Below are 12,807 nucleotides of genomic sequence, written 5' to 3' on the forward strand. Positions count from 1 at the left end.
CATTTCTTCATTTTTCTGCCTGTGAGCAGCATCAGTATGTGCATTTGCATATGAGTGTCCTTAGGTTATATAGTGCACGTCACTTACTCAACATAGTAGACCCCATACACTGGGTCGTCTATTTTCTCCCATCCTGGTGGAAGTTCTAAAAAAGAGGGGAAAAAAAGACAGAGTGAGACAGCGGAAACGAGGAAACCTCAAGGCTGTGAAGTTGCTGGAGGGCATGTGTTGAGTCATTAGTGGCAAGGCCAGTAGAGACCTTTTGCCTCTCCATTGTGTCAGTCTCCAGGGCCAGAGTGACTCAACAGCTTCACAGGCTGTCTGGCTGCTCCCCCTGTCCCCTCACACTGTTGACATTTCCACACATCAGATAAGAACAGAGCAAGACCCCCTTGGGCTGAGATGGACGGTTGAATGGAGGGATGGAGAGATTAAAGGAGGTTAGGAAAAAAAAATGGAGAGGGGGTCGGAGAGAGGGGGAAGGCAGGGAGGACAGAAAGTGGGAAGAACAAAAAAAAAAAAAAGGGGTGGGGGGGCACGTGAAGGTAAGGAGGAGGGGAAACTGGGGGAAGGGGAGGAGGTACAATTCAGGCTTTGTAGCCATTGTACAAAATCACACAAAAAGTGCTCGGTTTTAAGAGACTTGAGTCTGACAATGTGCGGCAAAAAGGGAGAAAAGGATTTGGGGATTTTTTTTTGCATAATGACATGACTTTTTTTCCTTTTCTCTTCTTCATACCAATGAGAAACAGTCCAAACAATATTGCAAAGACACGCATTTCGAATTAATTTAATGGCTAGATTAGTGAAAAGATATCTGTCCTTGGCTAAACACAAAGGTACCAAGGCTGTGACTTCTGTCTGCTAAAGTTTACTGCCTTCATTTTTTTTTTTTTAACAGAAGTCACTGGGGTTTTGTGTGAATTTACCACAGACCTGACTTCACCTGTGCCACTAGACTTTCTCACTATGGAGTTTGCCCCCTGACTTGACTGAAAACCTGTGTCATATGTGGAGGTGGCATTGGTGGCTGCTTACTCACAGTGATGTAAGCATGCATGTACAGATGCACTTACAGACAGTAAAAGTGAATTCATCGTAACCATCGCCGATTAGGAAAAGATATGAATATGACCCGGACCACTTCTGCAGTGTGTAATTGTCCAATGGTGCAACCTCGCTGTGTTTCTACAGTGTCTGCCATAGAGACTGATGCCGTTGTCTCCGACAGGGCCATCTCATTCGGTTCCATAGTCTTATTACAGCAGCATTATTGGCCGGCCTCCACATAGATAATGTCAGAGGCTTCTATTTGGCTACAAACACAGATTGTCCTATAATCTTCTCCTGTGGTGTATAAATTTGACATATTATTACCCTCAGCCAATTACGCTTCGCCCTGTGTGTGAGTAGATGGTAATTACAATCATCTAACGTGGAAAGCCTCCCTCTGCTTTCTAACGAGGCGGGCCCTTGGTTGGAGTGGAGTCAGCAGCAGATGCATTGTAAATACTGTAGGTGACAGTTTGCAGTGCTGTCAGCCCAGGTAGCCGTGGCTTGAAGGTGATTTAGAGCGACCAAAGATGAATCTGCAACCACAGCTGTTAATTTGATGCCTGTAAGTAACTCAAGCAGCTGTTATTCCATATTTTCTTCACCTGGTAAACGCAGCTAATACGAAAAGCAAACGCAACAAAAAAGCAATGCAGGGTTACAGCGTTAGTGTTGTGTACAGGGTGAGCTCACAAAGCAGCAACGGTGAATTATGATTCAGATGTTTTGAATTGGAAATTTAAATGGAATGTGGTCTCGCCTCGCCTTGTGCAAAATTTTAATCACCCACTTGATTTCACACTGCACTAGTTCCATTCCTGGAGGAGCACCTGTGTGTGTGGTGAGTGGCGAGTGTGTGCAAGAGAGAGCTCCGAGAGGACGTTTGGTGCTGCAGCCATTTTAATAGTATGACATACATTTCAGCATGTGGAAATGGGAAAGACAAAGATAGGGAAATCTTTCACTCATTAAGCACTGTTTTCTTCTCAACCTCTCCCCATCTTCCTAAATCCCACCCTCTAGACCATATTGTGATTTCAAGGGGGAGTCGAGCATGATGAATTACATGTTTAACTGTTTGCATCTCATTCTCTTGATACAGGGCTATGATTGATTTCTCTTGAGTAAGCATGTGCTACAGGGGGAGACTGTGTGTGTGTGTGTGTGTGTGTGTGTGTGTGTGTGTGTGTGTGTGTGTGTGTGTGTGTGTGTGTGTGTGTGTGTGTGTGTGTGTATGTGTATGTGTATGTGTGAGGATTTGTGTATGTGTGTGCTGGCGTTCATAAAATGCCTGAGTCTGCTCCTCCTCAGAGAACTGAAGTTAATTGCGTTTCTTTGCCCAACTATATGGGATTTTGGTGATCGATAATTATTGAACATGTTCATCCAGTCGAGGGCTGTCTTATGGACAGGGGACTTTTCTGATCTGAGGATATAACATGGCAGCTGTTTAAAATGCGTAACAATGGGAGCTGCTAACAAGAATGAAGTCTGATAGATGCTGTGTAAACTTTTTTGCATCTGGGGTTCTTTATTTCTTTGTGCTGAAAAACAGCTGTCTAGTGCTGGAAAAAGAGCCAGAAAAAGAGGCTAAAGGTATAGTGATATTTCTTTGTAGGTGACCCTTTTCACATTACATTTAGTCATTTGTCTCAATGTCTATAGAAAAAATAATGATTAATGAAGCTTTAGCCAGTGATGAGAAAATACACTTTGTTCTAATAAAAAAAACAGGGTGCTGTAAGTTGAGAAAATTCCCTACACCTGGGGCTAATGAAACCTTTCAAAAATTCCATTTTACAAAACTGAAAGTGATTACATATCAAGCTAACGCAAGCTGCTTTTTTCAGGGAAGTTTAATTCTTTCCCGTGTCAATAGCAATATGCGTCAGTATCATTCCAAATTCTTTAAAAAGATAAGTGAACAATATGACAGTTGTGTATTTATTCCTTTAAACCCCACATTTCAATGCACTTTCAGATAATGTCAAAACATTAATGTCTGATACAATCATTGATCAGTTATCTCCTCTGATGGAATGGCGTCATTCACCGCCAGTGTATAATGGTGCAGGGCACAGTCTCCAGACACCATTTATCCTGCGCAAGTGGCCACGCTACTGTGTCTGATAGGTCAGTTAGTGTGCTGATGGCCTTGGGGGAAAGAGGGCCCGTTAGTGTCTGGTTCAGACAGACAACCATTAGGAAATCATCATTATAACAATCTTCCTCGGATCAGCAATCGTCTCTTATGTATGAAATGACTGTCTGCTGATGAAGGAGTGTAGTATTTGGGTAAGTTGACAGTTGCGTGTAAGGCCAGTGTTCTGATCACATACAGCTTGTTTTTTGTCAAAGCCACACGCTGAGAGTAGGCTAGGTAAAGGTCAAAACTCTGATAGCATAATGTCTCATTTCTAGATGTTTAGAGTCATTGTCATAGTCACCACTCACCAACTGTCAGTGACTCTTTATGAGCCACTACTGGTGGTGCGGTGCACTACTGATTCTATTCTATTCTTTAAATTCAGATGCAGCAATCTGAATTTCAACAATTTTTTAAATGTGTGAAAACAAGGGTGATACTCGTACTGAGATGACATGGTGAACGTTGGGTTGGCAGATGTATATCAAATAGGGTGGAGTAGAAGATATGGTGCCTACCTAGGTCATTGTCCAGCTCCTCTGTGTGTACCCCTTCTGCTCAGTGGGATGGACAGCACAGCACCACAGGGTCATTGTTAAAGGGGAGGAGAAGGGGCAGAGAGGGAAAAAGGTGCACAACTGAGAGTTAGTTAAATGCAATAACAACATATGGCCACTGGGTGGCAAGAGTTAATCAGGCAAGAGCCTCAGCCCCTTCTTACAATCCCTGTTTACAAAGAAACACAAGGCATTTTTTTACCAAATGACTGGATCTCTATGTCTGCTTTGAAGCAACAATGGAACAAGTTTGTGTAGAATTTTATCGAAACCGAATGATGGAAACATCAGCTAGCAATGAAACCGTCTATCAATTTTAATTCTGCTTGTGTCTGCACATCTTAATAGAGGCATATAATTGCACAAATCACATGCCTCATCATCATAAAAATACAGTCTGCATGTCTTTGTGTGTCTGTGTGCCAGCATTTATGGTTGAAAATCTGTGTTGAACATCTGTGAGCAGGCAGGATGCCTCAGTGCAGGTCAGGGAAGGCACTGCTTATTAGAGCTAGATGTTGCAAATGGTGCAGTCGATTCCTCAAAGCTGTGGGACATCTTGCTCTGACAAAAAGGTGAAAGAAGGAGCATACCAGAGCAGTGTCATCCATTGACTGCTCACCGTTTTCTGTGACCCAACACTGACACCTAAGGACTGCTGGGGGAACCACTACTGTGGCATAAGCATTTTTGATTTTCACAAAATCACAACCTACACAAGTAGTGATGAGAGAAAGTATTAGGTGTTTTCCTGCCAATGATTTTGGTAAAATCCTCAAAAACTCAGCTGGGTCACTAGTACTTAATGCCACTGAAGCACTAAATACAGTGGTAGAGGTGAAAGCTAATGACACAATTGATTAACTACTGATATATTTTAATCATCTTATATGTATCCGTCTTTAATAGTCTTTTTAAAATGAAGAGACAGCTTGGGAAAACCATGGACTTTAACGCTTGGAAAAAAAGAAAAATAACCTCAACGACTGCCTGACAAAACACCAAATATCATATGCATCATATCCACAAGGGGTGTAACATTTAGAGGACTTTGCATAAACAGACATAAATTTCATGGTAATCAAGCTCTGACATGGACATACCATCATCTTCACATTCTTCCAAGGGTTTCTGAGGCTTGTCCAGGCACCGAGGGTCTATCCAGGAGGTGGTTTTTGTATTGTGGCTAAATGGAACATACAAGAATAAAATTACCTGTGGGTAACGGAAATATAGATGAAAAAAACCCTCCTCACGTCTGGCATGTAGAAAGAAGGATAGCTAAGATGCTGACAGAATGTAAAGATTGTAGTACAATTTTTTATTGAAGATTTCCTGGTTTATCATGAACCGATAGACATGACAACTCAGTTAAATAACATAAGTTACTCTATGTTGTCAAGAGATGTTGGAGTCAGGGGTTAGTTTCCCCTCTGTTTACAATATTAAAAATAGTCAACAGGACTGAAAATCAGTGCCTTTGTACTAATTAACAGCCCAAAGCACAGGAATCAAGTTTGTTATAAATCACTGAACCTGGAATATGTTTTTCGAGTCTATATAAATAAGCAACAGAATCTCACAAAGGTGATGGTACTTCTTACAAACTTAACTTGTTAAACTTACTATTTTTTATCACTTAGAATCGAGGTCTAAAGGGTAACAATAACCGTGAGTAAAATTCCACCGTTGTACAATGTAACCAGGTCACTGTAAACTGTTAATTTCTCCCAAAATTTATATCTTTAAGACTTAGTTATCCTGAATCTTTGTTGAAGCTCACTTACATGCCTGAAAGTATAGTAGCTGCATGAGAGTCAGATGGTTTATACCACATGATATTGTTTGTGACAAAGATTCCTTCATGTCTTTCTAAATCCCATTCCTTCCAAAAGCTTTCAAATAATCTCCACAACAACATACATCATATCAAGTAGAAACATGGACCTGCAACTACAAACTGGATAGGTAATCCTAGGAAAGCCTGAGAAAATACGCTTTGTTTCTATATTTGATGTCCGACTACAAAGTGGAACTCGGCAATTTTGTGTCCAGACTTTCTGACTTGCGGAAAAAGTTTATTTTATCGAAAATGAGAGTTAATCATCGTATATACAGATGTATATGTACATATGCATGAAATAATTATGTAAAATATCACCATTTTGGAACTTTGACAACATTCAAGTGAAGCTTACACAATGACTTTCTCCAGCTACAGCAGAACCCACCAAAAACAGACAGACATTCTATTTCACACACACACACACACACACACACACACACACACACACACACACACACACACACACACACACACACACACACACATCGTGGGTTACTTACTCTATAAAGTAGACCTCTCCGTTCTCGGTGTAGGCCATCTCCCAGTTGTCAGGCAGAGGTCCCAGCGGGTCCTCCGGGGGAGGATGGCTCAGGTGAGAGTGTGTCTGCTGTGTGCTCTCCGTGGTGGCCGGTGGTGAGGGGGTTGTCCCAGCGTAGGATGGCTCACTCTGGCGGGGGGCGAAGGGGCGCACCGAGGGGTGAATCTCTTCTAATTCACTAGAGTCTCCTGGGGGATCAAAAACAAGCATGGCTTGGTGTTAAGAATATTCTCCCAAAAGGAGGCAACACTTTCAGGAACAAGAATCAGCTGTGACAACAATTTGAGTGCCACAAGAGCAACCTTGATACATAGTCTACTAAAAATGGCTTTCCCAGAAACAATTGCTTCTAAAATATTAAAATAGCTCCCTGGCTAATTAGAGTTGATTTTCAGTCTAAGGAACATGGTGCCACTAGACACAGGACAAATTTTAGCTAGTTTGCTAACATTACAAACTGTGTTAAATGAAGAAAAACATCTATGAGAGTAAGGAAAAATGGAAAGTGAAAGGGTCAAGGATTTCAGTTTTGCATTTATCGCATTCCTAAAATGTTCACATCAATCAGAAATCTGTTTTACCTGTGTAGTCCAAATACTTCCATTTAGTAGTTCAAGAGTTTTTCACCAAGTCCCAAAACTTTGTCATGTAGTTTTTGACTAAAATCACAGAGTAACACTACTGTAGAGTATATCCATTTGTCCTCAACTACTTCTAACAGCTATAGAGACATTTGCTTCAGTTAAGGCTGCTGAGTGGAAAGTTCACACCTATCACCATGGCCTCTGAAGTGCTATCACCTAGCTTCCTGTTATTTTATTTTCACACTCACACTTGACTGGGACCCTCCTTGCTCTCACAATCACAGACGGCAAATAAACAACTTTTGGTCCCACCGTCTAAAAACACAGGGCAGAAACAGCTGAGTCAACCTCCTTAAAATCACTCTTGACCTAGTAACACACAAGAGGAGATCTCAAAAAATGACAGCACTAAGTCATTTAATTCAAAATCATCAGTAACAGAGCCCCTTTTGAAAATAGCACCGATATCAGCACCATATTTACAATCATTTTAAATGTATAAAATAAAATCTCCCTCTTATTCACAAACACAAATAACCTACCAAATACAAATATCATCATTAAAATAATTTCAAATATGGAGGTTGCTCAGTCATCCAGAATCTGGTGCTTGCAGCCAGATGGCACTAGTTTACATTTCTGCACACATGGAGACAGGCAGATGTAGTCAAACCCAGAGACCACTTACTCACCAATCAAAGAAGCTCTTGTATTCTGCAGCCCCTCACCACACCGAAGTGCTCTCTTTCTCCCTCTCTCTTACTTTTTCCTTTTTCTAAGCTTATCCTCCTTCACAGAATACAAACCTTCCTTGCTTCTCTTTCTCTTTACAATCCTTTTCAGATTTGCCCACTTTACCCGCTCCCAGGCACTCCCCCCTTCTCTTTAATTTCGTGCTACCTTGCCTTCACTTCTATATCTCCTCCCACTCCATCCATCGCTACTCACATTCTCCTTGTCTTTCCTCCCAAACAGAGCTGCAGAAACAAGGATCGCATTCTAGTGTTACACTCCAAGCTAAATAAAACACAGTATGTTCTCAGGCTGCTGCCGAAGACTGTGCTGAGCTGCGCAGGGAGCTGCATGTGTACTCACCGACTTCAGGTCTGTTTGTTTTGAAGGTGTTCACACCAGCTGAAGGGGCATGTGAGTCATGATGTAAGCTTATCAAAACACGGAGTTAACTACTGTACAACTACAGCTAGTATAGGAAAAGACAGTAAACCAAGAATAAGTGGTGTGCAGCCGGTGACATGACAGCTGTTGGTCAGTTGCAGGCTGAACTGTGAGAGGGTGTAAGAAGCCGAAACAGTAGACAAGTGAAACTAGCTAACCTGTACACCCTGATTATCAATGCCAAATTTAATTTATTTTGGAGTATGCTGCCTTGGGCCTGTTCTGGCCTGGTATCCAAACAAATGAAAATTACACCTAAATCCATTTGAGACAGAATTTTGTTTACATCGGGCTTCAGAATGTGTGTCAAATACTCCTTGAGTGACCACTTTGCCTCCCCGTTCACGGTGTGAAACTGCTTAAAAAAAACAAAATGCGCATCTGTGCTCAAACAGACATGTAGAGAAGAGGAATATGCAGATTGTTTGGTGCCCCAGTGTGTGAACAGACTACTGACAATCATGTGTGAGTGATCAATTCATATTGATCCTTCAAGGTGTTTCGGATGTTGTCACACCAGTATCAGAGCTGCCTGGCATAGCAACTAATCATCAACAGATCTATCAACACCAAACCAAAGACATTACACAACTGTTTTCACACGCGGAGTACTGTAGTACTCCTAAAAGTTATCTGGACATAATGTGTAAAGCATTGGAGTGCCTCTTTAATATACAAAAAGACAAAGGAGACAACCAAGCATATCTTCATTTTTGAAAAGCTGGAATCGTCAAATATTTGGAATTTCGGTTCAATAAATCAAATCAACTAGGACCTATTTTGGTGCAAAGTGTTATCTCGGTCTCTCTAGTCTTCTTAAACATTTGAAATAGAAAACAACACAAGTGCCATTTTAACAGATTTCCCCCCAAAAGTTTGTTTCTTCAGGATTTCACTTTTTTGAGAAAGCAAACTTACATTTGACCATAGATTCTGCTTTCTAATGTTATGACTTTAAATCCTGTTAAACCACATTACTGATCACTTTATTTCACAACTGACATCCTCGCTTTTAAGCCTTTTGTCTGGCATTTGGAGAAACTATCTGTGAAAAGTGACTTCCAACCAATTAAAAAGAGAATTTCCATACAGCCATCAGTAAAATCCCACCATCTCTAAATTGTGCTCTCGCAGCAGCTTGTGACTCGAGCATCAACCAAAACCAAGAGGGCCTGCTTCAGTGCCACTATTTTCCATCCACGTACTCTGCCTTTCCTCTTTCCTCTCCTCGCTCCTTGATGTCATGTCCTCTGTACGTACCTGTAAAGCTACTGTTCATGTCAGGGAGGTCCTCGTCGTCCTCCTGCTGCTGCTCTCCAGGCACTATTCCAGCATTGTGCATGTCATTGTAGGACTTGGTGCGTCGGGGAGTGGAGTGCTGCGAGCCCGGCAGGCTACCGCTGAGCCCGTCTGGCAGTGGGGCATCACCGCCGCTACCGCTACTGCTAATCACTTTCCCACTGGGGGGCTGCACCGGCGGCTTGGGCGTCCCATAATAGTTACCTAGGCAACGAAGAAGAAGGCGGGGGGGATTAAAGAAAGATAGAGAAAAGAAGGGCATTTTAGTAGGAGGACAAGAGAGGAGGGGTCAAAGGGTTGTGTGTGTGTGTGTGTGTGTGTGTGTGTGTGTGTGTGTGTGTGTGTGTGTGTGTGTGTGTGTGTGTGTGTGTTGGAGGGGGTTTAGTCATAGCCTTTGTATGCAAATAGAGAGGCTGGATTTGTCTGTGGGAGAATGTGAATCTCTGAAGCAAAACTAACTTTCTTTCTAGTTTGGACCAAATAAAATTCACAACCAAGAGCGCTTTGTTTTAACCTACCAAAACCTAATGAGTGTTTCAGTCCAATGATATTTCACATCTTCTTCCACTATTTTCACTCAGTTAAGTTGACATTTTGTGAGTCAAAGTTGATACACCGGGTTGCATAACATACCACCAATTGTTTGGCGTTCAGATAAACGAAGACAGTAGCAGTTTCCTACTAAGTTAGTTTGTAAAATTGCCTAAAGACATTTAGTCAAGCTGTTTGCAGCCAAATTGTTCTACAAGCTAACGATTTCAAAAGGTGGGTGAACAAAGCATGCTGAACTGATTTTTTTTGTCAAGAACTAAGTTATTTTCATCCAAAGTAAGACCAGGCAAACCTGAAGAGACTGTACCATCAGAGAACCAGAATTTAAAGCCAACATCTCGATGAGACAGAGTACCAAAAGCATCAAAAATATAAAGCCAATGCAAAAAACCTGTTTTTCTCCAGGTGGCAAAACTGCTGTTAAAAGATAAATTGGCAAAGTACTTCTAACGTTAGATTGGAAAAGAGCAAATATTATTTTAATGTCAAAACCAGTTGCAATTAGCATAGGCATAAAGTTCCAACATTTAAAGCCCAGCAATCAATCATATCATTGTATTCCTGTTCCAAACATAACATCATTTTACTGCTAAAGACGGGTTGATAAACATCTCTACAGATGAGTCGTAGTTTGCAGTTTGAGTTGGACAGATATTACTGCGGAACATAAAACCTACTTGGTGATGGAAATATTCAGGCGTGAATTCATGTATAATGCTGTTGGACTTTTAACACAGAGTCCAGTTGAAAGCCGGTTATGAACTAAAACTGAGTAATAACTAAAATATCACCCTTTTGGACCAGTATTCCATACCCTCTTTTTCCCATTATTTCTCATTTCTAGTGGCATCCAAAGGCACCATTGGCTCACAATTGTGCTGCTTGCGTGTGTGCGTGTCTGTGTGTGTGTGCCTGTGTCAGTGTCACCTATACAAAACATATCTACCAAACACTAACCGTGGCTAAAGATGATTCCCCACTCCCTCAATATATCCAAAATCCACCACATCAATTTTTCATGGATTTTCCTTTGTGATGTTCTTTACATGAAAGAACAATCATAAGATTTTCACAGCAACTTTTTCAACTTTCAAGCAAACTTTCTTTGTGCTTTTCTTCAACTTGTTCAACTAGTGTTTTCCAATATGTCATGTTGCTCTGCTCGATCAGACCTTCCATTAATGGTGAGAGCAAAAGCAGTAGCATACCAAAGAGCAATAGATCTAGAATTTTTCCATTTGAGAAAAAGTAAAACATGTCTTCATGCTGCTTTTCTCTATGATGTATCGAGGGGATCATCTGCTGAGACATTAGTAAAATAGATTTCTTTCAGTGTGACTGTCGAACATCAATGCAAAGATCTGAGCAAGTGCTCTGTGACTCAATAGGATTGCCATTAAACCCTGACTGAGGGCTGTGGACTCTGGGCACGTTTTGAGCGCAGGCTGAAGGCAGAGCAGGGATATGGTTCCCTCCTGTACAAAAGTGGGCTGATAGGCCTGGACAGGGCCACAACATGGCTGCCACCTGACAATGTGCAATGGGTGGGCGAGTTAAAGCGCTAGCTGGAAGCACAGAGGGACTCGGTTATATTTTATTATTTTCACACCTGTCCTGACTCAGGTTAAATGCCATTTGACAACTTGAGCATGTTCACTTATTGACACACAGAGAGAAACGAGAGGGAAAGTTGTGCCTGAGAACTACAATACACGGCCATTGAAAGCCTCCAGTAAATTTGTGTCATTGAAAGATCATGTGTTCTTTTGAATGACATTCAAGCAAGTAGGATTAGATCATCTGTAAAAGCCTCATTTGTGTGTAATAAAAAACAGACCGTGTGGAATTATTTAACAGTGTCCTACTGTATCTCTGTGCCAGCGAGTCCAGTTTAACTAAAGTCACTCGTGTTTAATTTTGATTCTCTAGAAATCTGAAACTTATATGAAACTTTATAATTCATTGCTATAGTTCCTTATAGCTTGTCAGCATAATGTCACAGTCACTATGTCCGGTCAGTTGTTCATGAAAATAACACGATGGACAACCAAAGTATAAAACGGGCCCTGTAATTCTAGATAGGGGGACAGTGCTTAAAGTGATATAAGGTGCATTTTCCTGTTACTGCCTTATCTTTCCTAACATATCTTTAGAGGAACTCATACCCTGCCTAGAAAAGGCAGACTAGGCAGATCCATACTGCTGGTTCAACCACAAAGGATTCCTATTCCTCTCCAGGTATGAGGGATCTGTAGGGGTCTGTTCCCTTATAGTAAGTTACCCCCCAACATGTTTTTATCTGTAGAAGTCATCCACAATACACCCAACTTAATGGGTGATTTTCTAATTTACCTTCATACGTTCCTATCTCCAGCAGGGTCCCACTCTTCTCCAATTCCAGGAAGTCCTCCACTGAGAGGAAGTTGTAGTCCACGCCACTAACTTCTCCTTCGCGTGGAGCGCGGGTTGTACCTGGACATCAAAGACAGAATAGAAATTAGCAAACTCATACCACTCCCTGTACTGCCTTCAGATTTGTTGTTGTTTTTTTTTATTTTTTATACGCCATCTGAAAACTGGTTTATCAGCCATTTTTCCTCTTAACACTTTATATTTAACAAACACTTTCCAAATTTCCAGGCATTAAGGTAACTAGGACAGGGGATTTACCGTGTCTGGGAGAGTATTTACAATGCTAAATAACATATAATATTGGTAGATAAAAATCACAAATAATGTGATCTCAGAACGTTTATCACTCCACACTGATATCAGACTCTAATATGGAGATGATCCATTGTTTGTGTTGATCGTCCCTCACACTGGGGTAGAGCGTGAGGTATCGTAGTAGCACTTTAGTGGGATCCTGCCATATGTTGGGGGCGGGAATGTGAATATGTCTTGTTTGGCATCTAGCCGGTGAGATTCTAACACTTGTCGTTAATGACTGCTGACAGTTGGCCAGTGTGTCGTCAGTGGTTAACAGCTTTACAGCAGAGACAATGGTGAGACAGCAACACTGCAAACTGATGGTAGAAGTCATGCTATCTTTTTTT

General features: G+C 41.4%; 1 protein-coding gene across 10 annotated transcripts in view; it reads right to left on the reverse strand.

The window, feature by feature from the left end:
* Positions 1 to 12,807, reverse strand: part of magi1b (membrane associated guanylate kinase, WW and PDZ domain containing 1b) — a 139,709-nt gene that overhangs the window by 40,496 nt on the left and 86,406 nt on the right. For all 10 annotated transcript variants that reach the window (XM_040159360.1, XM_040159361.1, XM_040159363.1 and 7 more), the window contains exons 3-8: positions 12,104 to 12,223; positions 9,161 to 9,403; positions 6,103 to 6,328; positions 4,860 to 4,942; positions 3,718 to 3,753; positions 88 to 145 (exon numbers count right to left, since the gene is read on the reverse strand). In XM_040159360.1, coding sequence (XP_040015294.1) covers positions 88 to 145; positions 3,718 to 3,753; positions 4,860 to 4,942; positions 6,103 to 6,328; positions 9,161 to 9,403; positions 12,104 to 12,223 — 766 coding nt within the window. The remainder of the gene's footprint in view (positions 1 to 87; positions 146 to 3,717; positions 3,754 to 4,859; positions 4,943 to 6,102; positions 6,329 to 9,160; positions 9,404 to 12,103; positions 12,224 to 12,807) is intronic.

The sequence above is a fragment of the Xiphias gladius genome, chromosome 21 (assembly GCF_016859285.1).
Source record: "Xiphias gladius isolate SHS-SW01 ecotype Sanya breed wild chromosome 21, ASM1685928v1, whole genome shotgun sequence".
Classification (NCBI taxonomy): domain Eukaryota; kingdom Metazoa; phylum Chordata; class Actinopteri; order Istiophoriformes; family Xiphiidae; genus Xiphias; species Xiphias gladius.